Here is a 21,872-nt window from a genome sequence, read left to right on the forward strand (position 1 = left end):
CAAAACCCCCCAAATTCCCCCCAAACGGCCCCAAAAAAGGCCCCGCCCCCCCCCCCCCAACGTCCCGACCCCCCCCCCCCCCCCCCAAAATTCCCAAAAAAAATTTCCCGAATTCCTTTGGATTTCTCCGGTTTTTATTTGGGGCCATAAATAAAGGGGGGGGGGGGAGGGGCCGGGACCCCCCCGGGAGCCCCAAACTGGGAGGGACTGGGAGGGACTGGGAGGGGAATTCTGGGGGGTCCTGGGGGGAATTTGGGAGGAATTTTGGGATTCCCGAGGGAATTTCGGGGCTCCCTGGGGGGGAATTTTGGGGAATTTCGGGGCTCCCTGGGGGGGAATTTGGGGAATTTCGGGGCTCCCTGGGGGGGAATTTGAGGAATTTTGGGGCTCCCAAGGGGGGAATTTTGGGGAATTTCGGGGCTCCCGGAGGCTCCGGCCGCTCCCTCGTCGTCCTTTCCCAGTCCAGAGGAATTTTGGGGTGAATCCCCCCAATTTTTGGGAGGTTCCAGGTGAGAATTCTGGGGGTCCCGCCCCCTTTTCTGGTTTTGGGAGTTTTTTCCCCCCCTTTTTTTAGGGATTTTCCGGCTTTTTCTTGACCGAAATTCGCTTTTTCCGCGCCGCCAGCATCTCGTAGAAGGGATCCACGCTCACCGCAGCCCTGCGGGGGATTTCGGGAATTTTGGGGGAATTTTTGGGAATTCCGGGCACCCCCCGAGCCTTCAGGGAACCCCCCTGGAAAAAATTCCCACCCGGATCCACCCAGGGGATCCCAAAAAGCCCCAAAAAGCCCCCAAAAGCCCCAAATCCGTGGGGAAGAAGACCCAGAACGGATCCCGGGGGGGACTTTTTGGGAATTCTGGGGGTTCCAAAGGAATTTTGGGGGAATTTGGGGACGCCCTGGAAAAAATTCTCCCCAAAATCCTTCCCGGGAAGCCCCAAATCCATGGAAAAAGGACCCAAAATTCCCCTGGGAATCCCCAAAACCCCGATTTAACGACCCCTGACCCCTCCTGGCTGCTCCCAATTCATTTTGGGGATAATTTGGGAATTTTCAGGTGGAATTTTGGGACTCACTGGATGGATTTGATCCCAAACCCCCCAAAAATCCATTAAAAAAACCCCAAAAATCCCATTTTTAGAGCTTTCAAACCCCCAAAACTCCCATTTCTAACCCCAAACCCCCCTTGAACGATGCCCAACCCCCTCCCGACCCTTCCCCACTATTTTTGGGGTAAATTTGGGCCTTTTTGGGGCTCTCACTGGATGGATTTGAGCCCAAAACCCCCCCAAAGTCCATTAAAAAACCTCCAAAAATCCATTAAAAAACCCCCAAAAATCCCATTTTTAGAGCTTTCAAACCCCCAAAACTCCCATTTCTAACCCCAAACCCCCCTTGAACGATGCCCAACACCCTCCCGACCCTTCCCCACTATTTTTGGGGTAAATTTGGGCCTTTTTGGGGCTCTCACTGGATGGATTTGAGCCCAAAACCCCCCCAAAGTCCATTAAAAAACCTCCAAAAATCCATTAAAAGACCCCCAAAAATCCCATTTCTAACCCCAAACCGCCCTTTAACCCCCCCCGACCCCCTCCCGACCCTTCCCCACTATTTTTGGGGTGAATTTGGGCGCTTTTGGGGCTCTCACTGGATGGATTTGAGCCCAAAACCCCCCCAAAGTCCACTAAAAAACCTCCAAAAATCCATTAAAAAACCCCAAAAATCCCATTTTTAGAGCTTTCAAACCCCCAAAACTCCCATTTCTAACCCCAAACCCCCCTTGAACGATGCCCAACACCCTCCCGACCCTTCCCCACTATTTTTGGGGTAAATTTGGGCCTTTTTGGGGCTCTCACTGGATGGATTTGAGCCCAAAACCCCCCCAAAAATCCATTAAAAAACCCCAAAAATCCCATTTTTAGAGCTTTCAAACCCCCAAAACTCCCATTTCTAACCCCAAACCGCCCTTTAACCCCCCCGACCCCCTCCCGACCCTTCCCCACTATTTTTGGGGTGAATTTGGGCGCTTTTGGGGCTCGCACTGGATGGATTTGATCCCAAAACCCCCCCAAAGTCCACAAAAAAACCTCCAAAAATCCATTAAAAAACCCCCAAAACTCCCATTTCTAACCCCAAACCGCCCTTGAACCCCCCCCCCGACCCCCTCCCGACCCTTCCCCACTATTTTTGGGGTGAATTTGGGCGCTTTTGGGGCTCGCACTGGATGGATTTGATCCACTCGTCCTTCTGCTCGCGCGTGGGCGCTGAGATCCGGTACACGGCGTGGTTCCCCTCCACCACGCGCCCGTCCGCCTCCGTCTTGCAGGCCTTGATCAGCTGCCCCTTGTTGTTGGGGATGTAGAGCTCGAAGCAGTGCTGGAAACCAGTACAGACCAGTAGAAACCAGTAGAAACCAGTAGAAACCAGTTTGGGAAAAATCGGGAGCGGTGGGAGAAGAAACGGGGGGGAAAAAGGGGAATTTTGGGAGCTTTTTGGTGGCGATTTGGAGCTTAAAATGGTCTGGGAAGGGTTAAAAACCAGTATAAACCAGTAGAAACCAGTACAGACCAGTACAAACCAGTTGGGACCAGTCTGGGAAAAACCGGGAGCGGTGGGAGAAGAAACGGGGGGAAAAAGGGGAAATTTGGGAGTTTTTTGGTGGGGATTTGGAGCTGGAAAGGGTCTGGGAGGAGGGGAAAAACCAGTTCAGACCAGTATAAACCAGTACAGACCAGTACAGACCAGTTCGGACCAGTAGAAACCAGTACAAACCAGTCTGGGAAAAATCGGGAGTGGTGGGAGAAGAAACGGGGGAAAAAAGGGGGAAAAAAGGGGAATTTCGGGAGCTTTTTGGTGGGGATTTGGAGCTTAAAATGGTCTGGGAAGGGTTAAAAACCAGTAAAAACCAGTAGAAACCAGTAGAAACCAGTTGGGACCAGTAGAAACCAGTACAAACCAGTTGGGACCAGTTCGGACCAGTTGGGACCAGTTTGGGAAAAATCGGGAGCGGTGGGAGAAGAAACGGGGGGAAAAAGGGGGAAAAAAGGGGAAATTTGGGAGCTTTTTGGTGGCGATTTGGAGCTGGAAAAGGTCTGGGAGGAGGGGAAAAACCAGTTCAGACCAGTATAAACCAGTTCAGACCAGTATAAACCAGTTGGGACCAGTACAAACCAGTTGGGACCAGTTGGGACCAGTTTGGGAAAAATCGGGAGCGGTGGGAGAAGAAACGGGGGGGAAAAAGGGGAAATTTGGGAGCTTTTTGGTGGCGATTTAGAGCTGGAAAGGGTCTGGGAGGAGGGGAAAAACCAGTTCAGACCAGTATAAACCAGTTCAGACCAGTACAAACCAGTTCAGACCAGTTGGGACCAGTTGGGACCAGTTTGGGAAAAATCGGGAGCTGTGGGAGAAGAAAGGGGGGGGAAAAAGGGGGGAAAAAGGGGAAATTTGGGAGCTTTTTGGTGGGGATTTGGAGCTTAAAATGGTCTGGGAAGGGTTAAAAACCAGTATAAACCAGTAGAAACCAGTACAGACCAGTACAAACCAGTTCGGACCAGTAGAAACCAGTACAAACCAGTTTGGGAAAAATCGGGAGCGGTGGGAGAAGAAACGGGGGGGAAAAAGGGGGGGAAAAGGGGAAATTTGGGAGCTTTTTGGTGGGGATTTGGAGCTTAAAATGGTCTGGGAAGGGTTAAAAACCAGTAAAAACCAGTATAAACCAGTACAGACCAGTACAGACCAGTAGAAACCAGTACAAACCAGTTGGGACCAGTTTGGGAAAAACTGGGAGCGGTGGGAGAAGAAACGGGGGGGAAAAAGGGGAAATTTGGGAGCTTTTTGGTGGCGATTTGGAGCTGGGAAGGGTCTGGGAGGAGGGGAAAAACCAGTTCAGACCAGTATAAACCAGTTCAGACCAGTATAAACCAGTTCAGACCAGTTCGGACCAGTTGGGACCAGTTTGGGAAAAATCGGGAGCGGTGGGAGAAGAAAGGGGGGGAAAAAGGGGGAAAAAAGGGGAAATTTGGGAGCTTTTTGGTGGGGATTTGGAGCTTAAAATGGTCTGGGAAGGGTTAAAAACCAGTAAAAACCAGTAGAAACCAGTACAGACCAGTACAGACCAGTAGAAACCAGTACAAACCAGTACAGACCAGTTCGGATCAGTAGAAACCGGTACAAACCAGTCTGGGAAAAATCGGGAGCGGTGGGAGAAGAAACGGGGGGAAAAAGGGGGAAAAAAGGGGAAATTTGGGGAGATTTTTGGTGGGGATTTGGAGCTTAAAATGGTCTGGGAAGGGTTAAAAACCAGTAAAAACCAGTAGAAACCAGTAGAAACCAGTACAGACCAGTAGAAACCAGTACAAACCAGTTGGGACCAGTTTGGGAAAAACTGGGAGCGGTGGGAGAAGAAACGGGGGGGAAAAAGGGGGGAAAAAAGGGGAATTTTGGTGGAGATTTGGAGCTGGGAAGGGTCTGGGAGGAGGGGAAAAACCAGTTCAGACCAGTAGAAACCAGTACAGACCAGTAGAAACCAGTACAAACCAGTAGAAACCAGTTTGGGAAAAATCGGGAGCGGTGGGAGAAGAAACGGGGGGGAAAAAGGGGGGAAAAAGGGGAAATTTGGGAGCTTTTTGGTGGGGATTTGGAGCTTAAAATGGTCTGGGAAGGGTTAAAAACCAGTAAAAACCAGTATAAACCAGTACAGACCAGTACAGACCAGTAGAAACCAGTACAAACCAGTTAGGACCAGTTTGGGAAAAACTGGGAGCGGTGGGAGAAGAAACGGGGGGAAAAAGGGGGAAAAAAGGGGAAATTTGGGAGCTTTTTGGTGGCGATTTGGAGCTGGAAAAGGTCTGGGAGGAGGGGAAAAACCAGTTCAGACCAGTATAAACCAGTTCAGACCAGTATAAACCAGTTGGGACCAGTACAAACCAGTTGGGACCAGTTGGGACCAGTTTGGGAAAAATCGGGAGCGGTGGGAGAAGAAAGGGGGGGGAAAAAGGGGAAATTTGGGAGCTTTTTGGTGGCGATTTAGAGCTGGAAAGGGTCTGGGAGGAGGGGAAAAACCAGTTCAGACCAGTATAAACCAGTTCAGACCAGTACAAACCAGTTCAGACCAGTTGGGACCAGTTTGGGAAAAACCGGGAGCTGTGGGAGAAGAAACGGGGGGAAAAAGGGGGAAAAAAGGGGAAATTTGGGAGCTTTTTGGTGGCGATTTGGAGCTTAAAATGGTCTGGGAAGGGTTAAAAACCAGTAAAAACCAGTAGAAACCAGTATAAACCAGTAGAAATCAGTATAAACCAGTACAAACCAGTACAAACCAGTTGGGACCAGTTTGGGAAAAACCGGGAGCGGTGGGAGAAGAAACGGGGGAAAAAAGGGGGGAAAAAAGGGGAATTTCGGGAGCTTTTTGGTGCAAACTTGGAGCTGGGAAGGGTTAAAAACCAGTAAAAACCAGTAGAAACCAGTACAGACCAGTTTGGACCAGTAGAAACCAGTACAAACCAGTCTGGGAAAAATCGGGAGCGGTGGGAGAAGAAACGGGGGGAAAATGGGGGAAAAAAGGGGGATTTTGGGAGCTTTTTGGTGGTGATTTGGAGCTTAAAATGGTCTGGGAAGGGTTAAAAACCAGTAAAAACCAGTAGAAACCAGTACAGACCAGTACAAACCAGTTCGGACCAGTAGAAACCAGTACAAACCAGTCTGGGAAAAATCGGGAGTGGTGGGAGAAGAAACGGGGGGAAAAAGGGGGAAAAAAGGGGGATTTTGGGAGCTTTTTGGTGGGGATTTGGAGCTTAAAATGGTCTGGGAAGGGTTAAAAACCAGTATAAACCAGTAGAAACCAGTACAGACCAGTACAAACCAGTTCGGACCAGTAGAAACCAGTACAAACCAGTCTGGGAAAAATCGGGAGCGGTGGGAGAAGAAACGGGGGGAAAAAGGGGGAAAAAAGGGGGATTTTGGGAGCTTTTTGGTGGCGATTTGGAGCTTAAAATGGACTGGGAAGGGTTAAAAACCAGTAAAAACCAGTATAAACCAGTACAGACCAGTACAAACCAGTTCGGACCAGTAGAAACCAGTACAAACCAGTCTGGGAAAAATCGGGAGTGGTGGGAGAAGAAACGGGGGGAAAAAGGGGAATTTTGGGAGTTTTTTGGTGGGGATTTGGAGCTGGAAAGGGTCTGGGAAGGGTTAAAAACCAGTATAAACCAGTAGAAACCAGTACAGACCAGTACAGACCAGTTCGGACCAGTAGAAACCAGTACAAACCAGTTTGGGAAAAATCGGGAGCGGTGGGAGAAGAAACGGGGGGAAAAAGGGGAATTTCGGGAGCTTTTTGGTGGGGATTTGGAGCTTAAAATGGACTGGGAAGGGTTAAAAACCAGTATAAACCAGTAGAAACCAGTACAGACCAGTAGAAACCAGTACAAACCAGTTGGGACCAGTTTGGGAAAAACTGGGAGCGGTGGGAGAAGAAACGGGGGGGAAAAAGGGGGGAAAAAAGGGGAATTTTGGTGGAGATTTGGAGCTGGAAAGGGTCTGGGAGGAGGGGAAAAACCAGTTCAGACCAGTATAAACCAGTTCAGACCAGTAGAAACCAGTTGGGACCAGTACAAACCAGTTGGGACCAGTTGGGACCAGTTTGGGAAAAATCGGGAGCGGTGGGAGAAGAAACGGGGGGGAAAAAGGGGAAATTTGGGAGCTTTTTGGTGGCGATTTAGAGCTGGAAAGGGTCTGGGAGGAGGGGAAAAACCAGTTCAGACCAGTACAAACCAGTTCAGACCAGTTCGGACCAGTTGGGACCAGTTTGGGAAAAATCGGGAGCGGTGGGAGAAGAAACGGGGGGGAAAAAAGGGGGGAAAAAGGGGAATTTGGGGAGATTTTGAGGGATTTTGGGGGGATTTTGGGGCTTTTTGGGGGGGCTTTGCGGGGATTTTGGGGGAATTTAGGGGGTTTCGGGGGTTTTTGTGTGCTTTTTGGGGGGATTTTGGCAGGATTTGGGGCATTTTGGGGGGATTTTGGGGCTATTTAGGGGGGTTTTTGGGAGGTTTTGGGGGGATTTGGGGGGTTTTTTGGGGGGATTTTGGCAGGATTTTGGGGGGGTTTTGGGGGGATTTTGGGGCTATTTAGGGGGGTTTTGGGAGGTTTTGGGGGTTTTTTGGGGGATTTTGGGGGGTTTGGGGAGGTTTTGGGGGGTTTTGTGTGTTTTTTGGGGGATTTTGGCAGGATTTTGGGCGGTTTTGGCAGGATTTTGGGGGTTTGGGGTGTTTTGGGTGGATTTTGGGGGGTTTTTGGCAGGATTTTGGGCGTTTTGGGGAGGATTTTGGGGGGGCTTTGCAGGGATTTTGGGGCTATTTAGGGGGGTTTGGGGAGGTTTTTGAGGGGATTCTGGGAGATTTTGGGGGGATTCTGGGAGATTTTGGGGGGTTTTGGGGGGATTTTGGGAGGTTTTGGGGGTTTTTGGGAGGTTTTGGGGGGATTTTGGGAGTTTTGGGGGGTTTTTGGGAGGTTTTGGGGGGGATTTTGGGGGATTTTGGGGGGTTTTGGGAGGTTTTGGGGGGGATTTTGGGGGATTTTGGGTGGGTTTTGGGTGGATTTTGGGGGGTTTTTGGGGGGGCTTTGCAGGGATTTTGGGGCTATTTAGGGGGGTTTTGGGAGGTTTTTGGGGGTATTTAGGGGGTTTTGGGGTATTTTGGGAGGTTTTGGGGTTTTTGGGGGGGGGATTTTGGGGCTATTTAGGGGGGTTTGGGGAGGTTTTTGAGGGGATTCTGGGAGGTTTTGGGGGGATTTTGGGAGGTTTTGGGGGTTTTTGGGAGGTTTTGGGGGGATCTTGGGGGATTTTGGCAGGATTTTGGGTGGGTTTTGGGTGGATTTTGGGGGGTTTTTGGGGGGGCTCTGCAGGGATTTTGGGGCTATTTAGGGGGGGTTTTGGGAGGTTTTTGGGGGTATTTAGGGGGTTTTGGGGTATTTTGGGAGGTTTTGGGGTTTTTGGGGGGGGGATTTTGGGGCTATTTAGGGGGGTTTGGGGAGGTTTTTGAGGGGATTCTGGGAGATTTTGGGGGGATTCTGGGAGATTTTGGGGGGTTTTGGGGGGATTTTGGGAGGTTTTGGGGGTTTTTGGGAGGTTTTGGGGGGATTTTGGGAGTTTTTGGGAGGTTTTGGGGGGGATTTTGGGGGATTTTGGGGGGTTTTGGGAGGTTTTGGGGGGATTTTGGGGGGGATTTTGGCAGGATTTTGGGTGGGTTTTGGGTGGATTTTGGGGGGTTTTTGGGGGGGCTCTGCAGGGATTTTGGGGCTATTTAGGGGGGGTTTTGGGAGGTTTTTGGGGGTATTTAGGGGGTTTTGGGGTATTTTGGGAGGTTTTGGGGTTTTTGGGGGGGGATTTTGGGGCTATTTAGGGGGGTTTGGGGAGGTTTTTGAGGGGATTCTAGGAGATTTTGGGGGGGTTTGGGGGGATTTTGGGAGGTTTTGGGGGTTTTTGGGAGGTTTTGGGGGGATTTTGGGGGATTTTGGCAGGATTTTGGGTGGGTTTTGGGTGGATTTTGGGGGGTTTTTGGGGGGGCTCTGCAGGGATTTTGGGGCTATTTAGGGGGGGTTTTGGGAGGTTTTTGGGGGTATTTAGGGGGTTTTGGGGTATTTTGGGAGGTTTTGGGGTTTTTGGGGGGGGGATTTTGGGGCTATTTAGGGGGGTTTGGGGAGGTTTTTGAGGGGATTCTGGGAGATTTTGGGGGGATTCTGGGAGATTTTGGGGGGTTTTGGGGGGATTTTGGGAGGTTTTGGGGGTTTTTGGGAGGTTTTGGGGGGATTTTGGGAGTTTTTGGGAGGTTTTGGGGGGGATTTTGGGGGATTTTGGGGGGTTTTGGGAGGTTTTGGGGGGGATTTTGGGGGATTTTGGCAGGATTTTGGGTGGGTTTTGGGTGGATTTTGGGGGGTTTTTGGGGGGGCTTTGCAGGGATTTTGGGGCTATTTAGGGGGGGTTTTGGGAGGTTTTTGGGGGTATTTAGGGGGTTTTGGGGTATTTTGGGAGGTTTTGGGGTTTTTGGGGGGGGATTTTGGGGGATTTTGGGGTTTTTTTGGCTCTCACCGGCTTCCGGGGATCCTCGACCTCGCGGATGCTCAGGTTCTCCAGGGGGATGATTCCCCGCGGCTCCTTGTCCTGCCGGAATTTGGGGGGATTTGGGGCATTTTGGGGGGTCCCAGAGGCTTTTGGGGATCCCAGGGAAGGATTTTGGGATCCCTGCGGGAAAATTTGGGGGATTTCGGGGAGGGTTTTGGGGTCCCTGCTGGAAAATTTGGGGGATTTTGGGGAATTTCAGGGTCCCTGAAGGAATTTTGGGGTCCCAGGGCAAGATTTTGGGGGGATTTTGGGAGTCCTGGTGGGAATTTGGGGGGTCTTGAGGAGGATTTTGGGGTCCCCTGGGGGAATTTTGGGGCTTTTGGGGGTCTCTGAGGAAAATTTTGGGGTTCCCAGGGTGGATTTTGGGGTGGATTTGGGGGATTTCGGGGAATTTGGGGATCCCAAGGAGAGATTTGGGGTCCTGAAGGGAGATTTGGGTGGATTTTGGGGCATTTTGGGGGAATTTTGGGGCATTTTGGGGGAATTTTGGGGCATTTTGGGGGGGTTTTGGGGCTCTCAGGGGTTTTGGGGGTGGCCGAGGAGGATTTTGGGGTTCCCAGGGTGGATTTTGGGGTGGATTTGGGGCATTTTGGGGAATTTTGGGGATCCCAGGGAGAGATTTGAGGTCCTGAAGGAAGATTTTGGGGCCTTTTGGGGCATTTTGGGGGGGTTTTGGGGCATTCTGGGGGGGTTTTGGGGCTCTCAGGGCTTTTGGGGGTCTCTGAGGAAAATTTTGGGGTTCCCAGGGTGGATTTTGGGGTGGATTTGGGGGATTTCAGGGAATTTGGGGGATCCCAGGGAGAGATTTGGGGTCCTGAAGGGAGATTTGGGTGGATTTTGGGGCGTTTTGGGGGAATTTTGGGGCATTTTGGGATGGTTTTGGGGCTCTCAGGGGTTTTGGGGGTGGCCGAGGAGGATTTTGGGGTTCCCAGGGTGGATTTTGGGGTGGATTTGGGGCATTCTGGGGAATTTTGGGGATCCCAGGGAGAGATTTGAGGTCCTGAAGGAAGATTTTGGGGCCTTTTGGGGCATTTTGGGGGGGTTTTGGGGCATTTTGGGGGGGATTTTGGGGCTCTCAGGGGTTTTGGGGGTCTCTGAGGAAAATTTTGGGGTTCCCAGGGTGGATTTTGGGGTGGATTTGGGGGATTTCAGGGAATTTGGGGATCCCAGGGAGAGATTTGGGGTCCTGAAGGGAGATTTGGGTGGATTTTGGGGCATTTTGGGGGAATTTTGGAGCATTTTGGGGGGGATTTTGGGGCATTCTGGGGGGGTTTTGGGGCTCTCAGGGGTTTTGGGGGTGGCCGAGGAGGATTTTGGGGTTGCCAGGGTGGATTTTGGGGTGGATTTGGGGCATTTCGGGGAATCTGGGGGATCCCAGGGAGAGATTTGGGGTCCTGAAGGGAGATTTGGGTGGATTTTGGGGCGTTTTGGGGGAATTTTGGGGCATTTTGGGGGGGATTTTGGGGGGGTTTTGGGGCTCCCGGGGGTTTTGGGGGTGGCCGAAGAGGATTTTGGGGTTGCCAGGGTGGATTTTGGGGTGGATTTGGGCGATTTTGGGGCTCTCACCGTGGTGTACTCGAAGTAGTAGAGGCAGTTGTCGGTCAGGATGAACCAGCGGCGCTTCCACGTCTTCACCCGACCCCCTGGGGGGGTTTGGGGCATTTTGGGGCATTTTGGGGGGAATTTGGGGGGTCCAGGAGAGAATTTGGGGGGTCTGGGGTGGGATTTGGGGGGATTTTAGGGGGGATTTAAGAGGTTTTTGGGGGGAATTTGGGGGATTTTGAGGGATTTTGGGGGGGGGTCCCAGAGAGAATTTGGGGCTTTTGGGGGGGATTTGGGGGATTTTGGGGGGGTCCCAGAGAGAATTTGGGGCTTTTGGGGGGGATTTGGGGGATTTTGGGGGGGTCCCAGAGAGAATTTGGGGGGTTTGGGGTTGGATTTGGGGGATTTCAGGGGGATTTGGGGGATTTTGGGAGGGATTTGAGGGGTTTTGGGGGATTTTGGGAGTTGCAGAGAAGATTTGGGGGGTCTGGGGTTGGATTTGGGGGATTTTGGGGGAATTTTGGGGGTTTTGGGAGGGTCCCAGAAAGAATTTGGGGGTTTGGGGGAGGATTTGGGGAGGATTTTGGGGTTTTGGGGGAATCTGGGGGGTCCTGGGAGGGATTTGAGGGGGTTTTTGGGGGGTTCTGAGGTGATTTTGGGGGAAATTTTGGGGTTTTTGGGGGGGGTCCTGAGTGCTGCCCCTCCCCCACTCCCCCACTCACCTCCTGGGGGGTCCCAACGGCAGCACCGGGGGAGGAATTTGGGAATTTTGGGGGAATTTTGGGGGAATTTTGGGGAATTTTGGGGGGAATTATGGGAATTTTGGGGGAATTTGGAGGGAATTTGGGGAATTTTGGGGGGAATTTGGGGAATTTTGGGGCGAATCCGAGAGAATTTGGGGTGAATGTGGGAGAATTCCGGGAGAATTTGGGGAATTCCGGGGGGGATTTTTAGGGAAATTTGGGAGGTTTCGGGGTTGCACAAAGGAAAAAAGGGAAAAGTCGGAGAAAAAAGAAGTTAAATTTTGGTAAAATCAAACTGGGAGAGACTGGAGGGGGAGGGGGGGGAACTGGGAGGGGGCGGGGCCACGGCAAAGTGGGCGTGGCCTGGGCGAGGGGGCGTGGCCAGGAGGACCCAACAGGACCCAAAAATGCCCAAAAAAAGCCTAAAAAAGCCAAAAAATGGGGATTTTGAGCGATTTCACCGGGAATTTTGGGGCGTGGCCTTTCCCAGGTGAGGTGGGCGTGGCCCAGGTGAGGTGGGCGTGGCCAGGAGGACCCAATAGGACCCAAAAATGCCCAAAAAAAGCCTAAAAAAGCCAAAAAATGGGGATTTTGAGCGATTTCACCGGGAATTTTGGGGCGTGGCCTCTCCCAGGTGAGGTGGGCGTGGCCAAGGCGAGGTGGGCGTGGCCAGGAGGACAAAATAGGGCCCAAAAAAGGCCTAAAAGAGTCCAAAAAATGGGGATTTTGAGCAATTTCACCGGGAATTTTGGGGCGTGGCTCCTCCTAGGTGAGGGGGGCGTGGCCCAGGTGAGGGGGCGTGGCCAGGAGGACCCAATAGGACCCTAAAATGCCCCAAAAAAGCCCAAAAAAGCCTCAAAATGGGGATTTTGAGCATTTTCACTGGGAATTTTGGGGCGTGGCCTCTCCCAGGTGAGGTGGGCGTGGCCAAGGTGAGGGGGCGTGGCCAGGAGGACCCAACAGGACCCAAAAGAGGCCTAAAAATGCCCAAAAAACGCCAAAAAATGGGGATTTTGAGCCATTTCACCGGGAATTTTGGGGCGTGGCTCCACCCAGGTGAGGTGGGCGTGGCCAAGGTGAGGTGGGCGTGGCCAGGAGGACCCAATAGGACCCAAAAGAGGCCTAAAAATGCCCAAAAAACGCCAAAAAATGGGGATTTTGAGCGATTTCACCGGGAATTTTGGGGCGTGGCCTCTCCCAGGTGAGGTGGGCGTGGCCTGGGTGAGGTGGGCGTGGCCAGGAGGACAAAATAGGGCCCAAAAAAGGCCTAAAAGAGTCCGAAAAATGGGGATTTTGAGCGATTTCACCGGGAATTTTGGGGCGTGGCCTCTCCCAGGTGAGGGGGGCGTGGCCAAGGTGAGGTGGGCGTGGCCCAGGTGAGGGGGCGTGGCCAGGAGGACCCAATAGGGCCCAAAAAAGGTCTAAAAGAGTCCAAAAAATGGGGATTTTGAGCGATTTCACTGGGAATTTTGGGGCGTGGCCTCTCCCAGGTGAGGTGGGCGTGGCCCAGGTGAGGTGGGCGTGGCCGGGGGCGGGGCCTACCCAGCTTGAGCAGCCAGCCCTCGCGGTCGGGGTTGAAGAAGGTGTGCGTGAGGTCGTTGCCGTCGTCCTCGGGGATCTTGAAGGGCTCCGAGCGGATGCTCTCGTACAGGTTCTGCGTTTTGGGGAGATTTCGGGGGATTTTGGGGGTTTTTTTGGGAAATTTCCGGAGTTTGAAGAGGTTTGGGGGGGATTTGAGGGGATTTTGGGGGATTTTTTAGGGGAAGTTTGAGGGATTTTGGGGGGATTTGGGGGGATTTTGGGGGTTTTTTGGGAATTTTCCAGAGTTTGGAGAGGTTTTGGGGTGATTTTGAGGGGGGTTGGGGGGATTTTGGGGGATTTTTTAGGGGAAGTTTGAGGGATTTTGGGGGGATTTGGGGGGATTTTGGGTTTTTTTTGGGAATTTTCCAGAGTTTGGAGAGGTTTTGGGGTGATTTTGAGGGGGGTTGGGGGGATTTTGGGGGATTTTTTAGTGGAATTATGAGGGATTTTGGGGGGATTTGGGGGGATTTTGGGGGTTTTTTGGGAATTTTCCAGAGTTTGGAGAGGTTTCGCGGGATTTTGGGGGGATCTGGGGGCATTTTGGGGGATTTTCTAGGGGAATTTTGATGGATTTTGGAAGAATTTTGAGAGAATTTGGAGTTCGGGGAAGATTTTAAAGGGATTTGGGGGAAATTTGGGAGTTTTGGGCGTTTTTCAAGGAAAAAAGTCCCAAAATTCCCCCAAAATCGCCAAATTCCCCTCAAATCATCCCCAAAATCAGCCAAAAATCCCCCAAATCTCCCCTCTCAAGACCCCAAAATCCTCAAAACTCCCCCAAATCCCCCAAAACTTCCCAATTTTCCCCCAATTCCTTCCAAATCCTCCCAAAATTCCCCCAAATCCCCCCCCAAATCATCCCTAAAATCCCCTCAATCCCCAAAACTCCCAAACTTTCCCCAAATTCCCCCTAAATTCCCCAAATTCCCCCCAAATTCCCCAAATTGTCCCAAATTCCCGCTCACCTCAGCCCCATTTAGGCCACGCCCACCCAAACCACGCGCCCGGAACCACTAAAAAACCCCCAAATTCCCCAATTTTTCACCTTTTCCTCCCCAAATTTCACCCGAAATCACCCCAAAAAGCGGCCCCGCCCCCCAGACCACGCCCCGACCACACCCACCCAAGCCACGCCCCTCCAACCCAATTTAAGCCACACCCACCTCAAGCCACGCCCCCAAAACCCCCCAAAAACCCTGAAAAAACCCCAAATTTCCCCAAATTTTCACCTTTTCCTCCCCAAATTTCACCCAAAATCGCCCCAAAAAGCGGCCCCGCCCCCCAGACCCCGACCCGACCACACCCACCCAAAGCCACGCCCCTCCAACCCAATTTAAGCCACACCCACCTCAAGCCACGCCCCCAAAAGCCCCCAAAAACCCTGAAAAAACTCCAAATTTCCCCAAATTTTCACCTTTTCCTCCCCAAATTTCACCCAAAATCGCCCCAAAAAGCGGCCCCGCCCCCCAGACCCCGCCCCGACCACACCCACCCAAGCCACGCCCCTCCAACCCAATTTAAGCCACACCCACCTCAAGCCACGCCCCCAGAACCTCCCAAAACCCCTGCAAAACCCCCAAATTTCCTCAATTTTTCACCTTTTCCTCCCCAAATTTCACCCAAAATCGCCCCCAAAAGTGACCACGTCCCCAGACCCCGCCCACCGACCACACCCACCCAAGCCACGCCCCTCCAACCCAATTTAAGCCACACCCACCTCAAGCCACGCCCCCAGAACCCCCCAAAACCCCTGCAAAACCCCCAAATTCCCCAATTTTTCACCTTTTCCTCCCCAAATTTCACCCGAAATCACCCCAAAAAGCGGCCCCGCCCCCCAGACCCCGCCCCGACCACACCCACCTCAAGCCACGCCCCTCCAACCCAATTTAAGCCACACCCACCTCAAGCCACGCCCCCAAAACCTCCAAGAAACCCCGAATTTCTCCAAATTTTCACCTTTTCCTCCCCAAATTTCACCCGAAATCGCCCCAAAAAGCGGCCCCGCCCCCCAGGCCACGCCCTTGGCCCCTCCCACCCAAAGCCACGCCCCTCCAACTCACTTTAGACCACACCCACCACAAACCACGCCCCCAGAACCCCTCACAACTCCCCGAAATCCCAAATTTTCACCTTTTCCTCCCCAAATTTCACCCGAAATCGCCCCAAAAAGCGGCCCCGGCCCCGCCCCGCACCCGCAGCAGCTCCTCGGGCAGGTCGCCGCCGTCGTTGATGCCGCGGTTCATGGCCACGAAGCGCTCAGCCGACGGCTTGTCCCGCACGTTGGGGTTGTGCAGGCTCGTGTTGAGCATGATCACGGCGAAGGACAGCACGTAGCACGTGTCTGCGGGCACAGGTGGGCACAGGTGGGCACAGGTAACCCCCAGGTGTGTCTGTGTGAGCCCCAGGTGTGCCCCAGGTGTGCCCCAGGTGTGTCTGCGGGCACAGGTGGGCACAGGTAACCCCCAGGTGTGTCTGTGTGTGCCCAGGTGTGCCCCAGGTGTGCCCCAGGTGTGCCCAGGTGTGCCCCAGGTGTGCCCCAGTGTGCCCCAGGTGTGCCCAGGTGTGCCCCAGGTGTGCCCCAGTGTGCCCCAGGTGTGCCCCAGGTGTGCCCAGGTGTGCCCCAGGTGTGTCTGTGTGTGCCCAGGTGTGCCCCAGGTGTGCCCAGGTGTGCCCAGGTGTGTCTGTGCGAGCCCCAGGTGTGCCCCAGGTGTGCCCCAGGTGTGCCCCAGGTGTGTCTGTGCGAGCCCCAGGTGTGCCCCAGGTGTGCCCCAGGTGTGCCCCAGGTGTGTCTGCGGGCACAGGTGGGCACAGGTGGGCACAGGTAACCCCCAGGTGTGTCTGTGTGTGCCCAGGTGTGCCCCAGGTGTGCCCCAGGTGTGCCCAGGTGTGCCCCAGGTGTGCCCCAGTGTGCCCCAGGTGTGCCCCAGGTGTGCCCAGGTGTGCCCCAGGTGTGCCCCAGTGTGCCCCAGGTGTGCCCCAGGTGTGCCCAGGTGTGCCCCAGGTGTGTCTGTGTGTGCCCCAGGTGTGCCCAGGTGTGCCCAGGTGTGTCTGTGTGAGCCCCAGGTGTGCCCCAGGTGTGCCCAGGTGTGTCTGTGTGAGCCCCAGGTGTGCCCCAGGTGTGCCCAGGTGTGCCCAGGTGTGTCCCGCACGTTGGGGTTGTGCAGGCTCGTGTTGAGCATGATCACGGCGAAGGACAGCACGTAGCACGTGTCTGCGGGCACAGGTGGGCACAGGTGGGCACAGGTAACCCCCAGGTGTGTCTGTGTGAGCCCCAGGTGTGTCTGTGTGAGCCCCAGGTGTGCCCAGGTGTGTCTGTGTGTGCCCCAGGTGTGCCCAGGTGTGCCCAGGTGTGTCTGTGTGAGCCCCAGGTGTGCCCCAGGTGTGCCCAGGTGTGCCCAGGTGTGCCCCAGGTGTGCCCAGGTGTGCCCAGGTGTGCCCAGGTGCCCGCTGTGCCCTCACCTGTGCAGGTGAACACCCCCGGGTTGCAGAGGCAGTAGCGCTGCGCGAACGCCTCCATCATGCGATCGATCTTCTGCGCCTCCCCCGGCAGCCGGAAACTCCACAGGAACTGCCTGCAACCCCCAAAACTCACCTGGGACCCCAAAATCCACCCCAAAACTCACCTGGGACCCCAAAAACTCACCCGGGACCCCCAAAATCCACCCCAAAACTCACCTGGGACCCCCAAATCCACCCCAAAACTCACCTGGGACCCCCAAATCCACCCCAAAACTCACCTGGGACCCCCAAAATCCACCCCAAAACTCACCTGGGACCCCCAAATCCACCCCAAAACTCACCTGGGACCCCCAAAATCCACCCCAAAACTCACCTGGAACCCCCAAATCCACCCCAAAACTCACCTGGGACCCCCCAAATCCACCCCAAAACCTCACCTGGGACCCCCAAAATCCACCCCAAAACTCATCTGGGACCCCCAAAATCCACCCCAAAACTCACCTGGGACCCCCAAATCCACCCCAAAACTCACCTGGGACCCCCCAAATCCACCCCAAAACTCACCTGGAACCCCCAAATCCACCCCAAAACTCACCTGGGACCCCCCAAATCCACCCCAAAACTCACCTGGGACACCCAAATCCACCCCAAAACTCACCTGGGACCCCCAAAATCCACCCCAAAACTCACCTGGGACCCCCAAATCCACCCCAAAACCTCACCTGGGACCCCCAAATCCACCCCAAAAACTCACCTGCAACCCCAAAATCCACCCCAAAACTCACCTGGGACCCCCAAATCCACCCCAAAACTCACCTGGGACCCCCCAAATCCACCCCAAAACTCACCTGGGACCCCCAAAATCCACCCCAAAACTCACCTGGGACCCCCAAATCCACCCCAAAACTCACCTGGGACCCCCAAATCCACCCCAAAACTCACCTGGGACCCCCAAATCCACCCCAAAACTCACCTGGGACACCCAAAATCCACCCCAAAACTCACCTGGGACCCCCAAATCCACCCCAAAATTCACCTGAGACACCCCAAAAACTCACCTGGGACACCCAAAATCCACCCCAAAACTCACCTGGGACCCCCAAATCCACCCCAAAATTCACCTGGGACCCCAAAAACTCACCTGGGACCCCCAAAATCCACCCCAAAACTCACCTGGGACCCCCAAATCCACCCCAAAATTCACCTGAGACACCCCAAAAACTCACCTGGGACCCCCAAAATCCACCCCAAAACTCACCTGCAACCCCAAAAACTCACCTGGGACCCCCAAAAACTCACCTGGGACACCCCAAAATTCACCCCAAAACTCACCTGCGACCCCAAAAACTCACCTGGGACCTCAAAAATTCACCTGGGACACCCCAAAAACTCACCTGGGACCCCAAAAACTCACCTGCAACCCCAAAACTCACCTGGGACCCCCAAATCCACCCCAAAATGCACCTGCAACCCCAAAAACTCACCTGGGACACCCCAAAATCCACCTGGGACCCCCAAAACTCACCTGGAACCCCAAAAACTCACCTGGGACACCCCAAAATTCACCCCCAAAATCCACCTGGAACCCCCAAAATGCACCTGGAACCCCCAAAATGCACCTGGAACCCCCCGAATCTCAGCTGGGAGCCCCCAAAGCCCCCCAGGTACCTCCCAGTTGCCTCCCAGTCTCTCCCACTCCAGCACTCCCAGCGCCCCCAGGTGCCCCCAGGTGTGCCCAGGTGTGCCCAGGTGAGTTCCCAGTGCCCCCAGGTGTGCCCAGGTGAGTCTCAGGTGCCCCCACGTGTGCCCAGGTGAGTTCTCAGTGCCCCCAGATGCCCCCCACGTGTGCCCAGGTGAGTTCTCAGTGCCCCCAGGTGTGCCCAGGTGAGTCTCAGGTGCCCCAGGTGTGCCCAGGTGAGTTCCCAGCGCCCCCAGGTGCCCCCCAGGTGAGTTCCCAGCGCCCCCAGGTGCCCCCCAGGTGAGTTCCCAGTGCCCCCCAGGTGTGCCCAGGTGAGTTCCCAGCGCCCCCAGGTGCCCCCAGGTGTGCCCAGGTGAGTTCCCAGCGCCCCCAGGTGCCCCCAGGTGTGCCCAGGTGAGTTCCCAGTGCCCCCAGGTGCCCCCCAGGTGAGTTCTCAGTGGCCCCAGGTGCCCCCAGGTGTGCCCAGGTGAGTTCTCAGTGCCCCCAGGTGCCCCCCAGGTGAGTTCCCAGTGCCCCCAGGTGCCCCCCAGGTGTGCCCAGGTGAGTTCCCAGTGCCCCCAGGTGCCCCCAGGTGTGCCCAGGTGAGTCTCAGGTGCCCCAGGTGTGCCCAGGTGAGTCTCAGGTGCCCCCCGGTGCCCGCAGGTGCCCCCGTGCCCGCACCTGAGCGCCTGCACCAGGTTGAGGTCGGTGAACTCGTGCAGGTCCACGAAGGCGTGCAGCACGCCCAGGTTGAACTCCTCCCTGCGGGGGGCGGGGCCGGGCTGTCAATCACCGCCGGCCACGCCCCCACAGGCCACGCCCACCCGCTGTTAATCACACACAGGCCACGCCCACCCGCTGCCAACCACCCCAGGCCACGCCCACCAAACTGCCAATCACCCAAGCCACGCCCACCCGCTGTCAATCACCCCAAGCCACGCCCACCCACTGCCAATCATCGTCTGCTCCCAGTGGCTCCCAGTTCCTCCCAGTCCCCCCCAGTTCCCTCGCAATCCATCCCAGTGGCTCCCAGTTCCCTCCCAGTGGCTCCCAGTAACTCCCAGTGGCTCCCAGTAACTCCCAGTCCCCTCCCAGTCCATCCCAGTGGCTCCCAGTCCCCTCCCAGTGGCTCCCAGTCCCCTCCCAGTCCATCCCAGTGGCTCCCAATCCCCTCCCAGCGGCTCCCAGTAACTCCCAGTGGCTCCCAGTCCCCTCCCAGTCCCTCCCAATCCCCTCCCAGTGGCTCCCAGTCCCCCCCCAGTGGCTCCCAATCCCCTCCCAGTCCCTCCCAGTGGCTCCCAGTCCCCTCCCAGTGGCTCCCAGTCCCCTCCCAGTGGCTCCCAGTGGCTCCCAGTCCCTCCCAATCCCCTCCCAGTGGCTCCCAGTCCCCTCCCAGTCCCTCCCAATCCCCTCCCAGTGGCTCCCAGTTCCCTCCCAGTCCCCTCCCAGTCCCTCCCAGTCCCCTCCCAGTCCCTCCCAGTGGCTCCCAATCCCCTCCCAGTGGCTCCCAGTTCCCTCCCAGTCCCCTCCCAGTGGCTCCCAATCCCCTCCCAGTAGCTCCCAGTTCCCTCCCAGTCCCCTCCCAGTCCCTCCCAGTGGCTCCCAGTCCCCTCCCAGTGGCTCCCAGTCCCCTCCCAGTGGCTCCCAGTCCCCTCCCAGTCCCTCCCAATCCCCTCCCAGTGGCTCCCAGTTCCCTCCCAGTCCCCTCCCAGTCCCTCCCAGTCCCTCCCAGTGGCTCCCAATCCCCTCCCAGTGGCTCCCAGTTCCCTCCCAGTCCCTCCCAGTGGCTCCCAGTCCCCTCCCAGTGGCTCCCAGTCCCCTCCCAGTCCCTCCCAATCCCCTCCCAGTGGCTCCCAGTCCCCTCCCAGTCCCTCCCAGTCCCCTCCCAGTGGCTCCCAGTCCCTCCCAGTGCTCCCAGCACACCTCTCGCCCAGGTAGTCGCCGATGGCCGTTTTGTTGAGCCCCTCGCCCTTGTAGAGGAACCGCGCGATGTCCTCGGCCGTGTGGCGCAGCAGCTCCTGCTCCACCAGGAACTGGATCCCCTGCGGGCCCCCAAAATCACCCCAATTCACCCCAAAATCCACCCCCAAATCCACCCCAAAACACCCAAAATTCACCCCAAAATCCACCCCAAAAAAACCCAAAATTCACCCAAAATCCACCCCAAAATTCACCCCAAAATCCACCCCAAAATCACCCCAAAATCCACCCCCAAATCCAACCCAAAACACCCAAAATCCACCCCAAAATCCACCCCAAAACACCCAAAATTCACCCCAAAATCCACCCCAAAAAACCCCAAAATTCACCCCAAAATCCACCCCAAAATCACCCCAAAAAACCCCCAAAATCCACCCCCAAATCCAACCCAAAACACCCAAAATTCACCCCAAAATCCACCCCAAAAAAACCCAAAATCCACCCCAAAATCACCCCAAAATCCACCCCAAAATCCACCCCCAAATCCACCCCAAAAACATCCAAATTCACCCCAAAATCTACCCCAAAAAACCCCAAAATTCACCCCAAAATCCACCCCAAAATCACCCCAATTCACCCCAAAATCCACCCCCAAATCCAACCCAAAACACCCAAAATCCACCCCAAAAACCCCAAAATTCACCCCAAAATCCACCCCCAAATCCACCCCAAAACACCCAAAATCCACCCCAAAAACCCCAAAATTCACCCCAAAATCCACCCCAAAATCCACCCCAATTCACCCCAAAATCCACCCCAAAATCACCCCAATTCACCCCAAAATTCACCCCAAAATCCACCCCAAAACACCCAAAATTCACCCCAAAATCCACCCCAAAAAACCCCAAAATTCACCCCAAAATCCACCCCAAAATTATCCCAATTCACCCCAAAATCCACCCCCAAATCCACCCCAAAAACCCCAAAATCATCCAAATTCACCCCAAAATCTACCCCAAAAAACCCCAAAATTCACCCCAAAATCCACCCCAAAATCACCCCAAAAAACCCCCAAAATCCACCCCCAAATCCAACCCAAAACACCCAAAATTCACCCCAAAATCCACCCCAAAAACCCCAAAATTCACCCCAAAATCCACCCCAAAATCCACCCCAATTCACCCCAAAATCCACCCCCAAATCCACCCCAAAACACCCAAAATTCACCCCAAAATCCACCCCAAAAAACCCCCAAATTCACCCCAAAATCCACCCCAAAATCACCCCAATTCACCCAAAATCCACCCCCAAATCCACCCCAAAAACCCCAAAATCATCCAAATTCACCCCAAAATCTACCCCAAACACCCCAAAATTCACCCCAAAATCCACCCCAAAATCACCCCAATTCACCCCAAAATCCACCCCCAAATCCAACCCAAAACACCCAAAATTCACCCCAAAATCCACCCCAAAAAAACCCAAAATTCACCCAAAATCCACCCCAAAATCCACCCCAAAATTCACCCCAAAATCCACCCCAAAATCACCCCAAAATCCACCCCCAAATCCAACCCAAAACACCCAAAATTCACCCCAAAATCCACCCCAAAACACCCAAAATTCACCCCAAAATCCACCCAAAAAACCCCAAAATTCACCCAAAATCCACCCCAAAATCACCCCAAAAAACCCCCAAAATCCACCCCCAAATCCAACCCAAAACACCCAAAATTCACCCCAAAATCCACCCCAAAAAAACCCAAAATCCACCCCAAAATCACCCCAAAATCCACCCCAAAATCCACCCCCAAATCCACCCCAAAAACATCCAAATTCACC

General features: G+C 54.6%; 2 protein-coding genes across 3 annotated transcripts in view; both read right to left on the reverse strand.

Moving 5' to 3' along the window:
• Nucleotides 1–133: 133 nt before the first annotated feature.
• LOC309583918 (cytohesin-2) lies at nt 134–18,868 on the reverse strand. Of its 2 annotated transcripts, XM_082299794.1 has the most exons (8): nt 18,792–18,868; nt 16,433–16,545; nt 15,166–15,314; nt 12,937–13,049; nt 10,677–10,755; nt 9,078–9,149; nt 2,220–2,374; nt 134–658 (listed from the first exon to the last, which is right to left on the reverse strand). In XM_082299794.1, the coding sequence occupies exons 2-8, from the start codon at nt 16,491–16,493 to the stop codon at nt 571–573; spliced, it is 717 nt and encodes a 238-aa protein (XP_082155920.1). In that variant the 5' UTR covers nt 16,494–16,545; nt 18,792–18,868; the 3' UTR covers nt 134–570. The 2 variants fall into 2 exon arrangements, with proteins under 2 accessions (XP_082155920.1, XP_082155919.1); XM_082299793.1 differs by lacking the exons at nt 134–658; nt 2,220–2,374; nt 9,078–9,149; nt 10,677–10,755 and adding an exon at nt 10,811–11,377 and having other exon boundaries at nt 12,938–13,049.
• The window catches only part of PRKCG (protein kinase C gamma), a gene marked incomplete at both ends in the record, with an annotated part of 42,343 nt that continues 38,231 nt past the window's right edge, over nt 17,761–21,872 (reverse strand). Inside the window, 3 exons of the mRNA XM_082299844.1 lie at nt 17,761–17,764; nt 18,792–18,872; nt 20,034–20,152. Coding sequence (XP_082155970.1) covers nt 17,761–17,764; nt 18,792–18,872; nt 20,034–20,152 — 204 coding nt within the window. The remainder of the gene's footprint in view (nt 17,765–18,791; nt 18,873–20,033; nt 20,153–21,872) is intronic.

Source organism: Coloeus monedula (assembly GCF_965178545.1).
Source record: "Coloeus monedula genome assembly, chromosome: 34".
Taxonomy (NCBI): Eukaryota; Metazoa; Chordata; class Aves; order Passeriformes; family Corvidae; genus Coloeus; species Coloeus monedula.

Coding starts and splice junctions, on each gene's coding strand:
- LOC309583918 (XM_082299793.1), bottom strand. CDS start 16,493: ATGATGGAGGCGTTCGCGCAGCGCTACTGCCTCTGCAACCCGGGGGTG. Junction 15,315..16,432: donor GGGGGTGTTCACCTGCACAG/GTGAGGGCACAG, acceptor CTGTGCCCGCAG/ACACGTGCTACGTGCTGTCC. Junction 11,378..12,937: donor GGGCTGGCTGCTCAAGCTGG/GTAGGCCCCGCC, acceptor GGGACCCCCCAG/GAGGTGAGTGGGGGAGTGGG.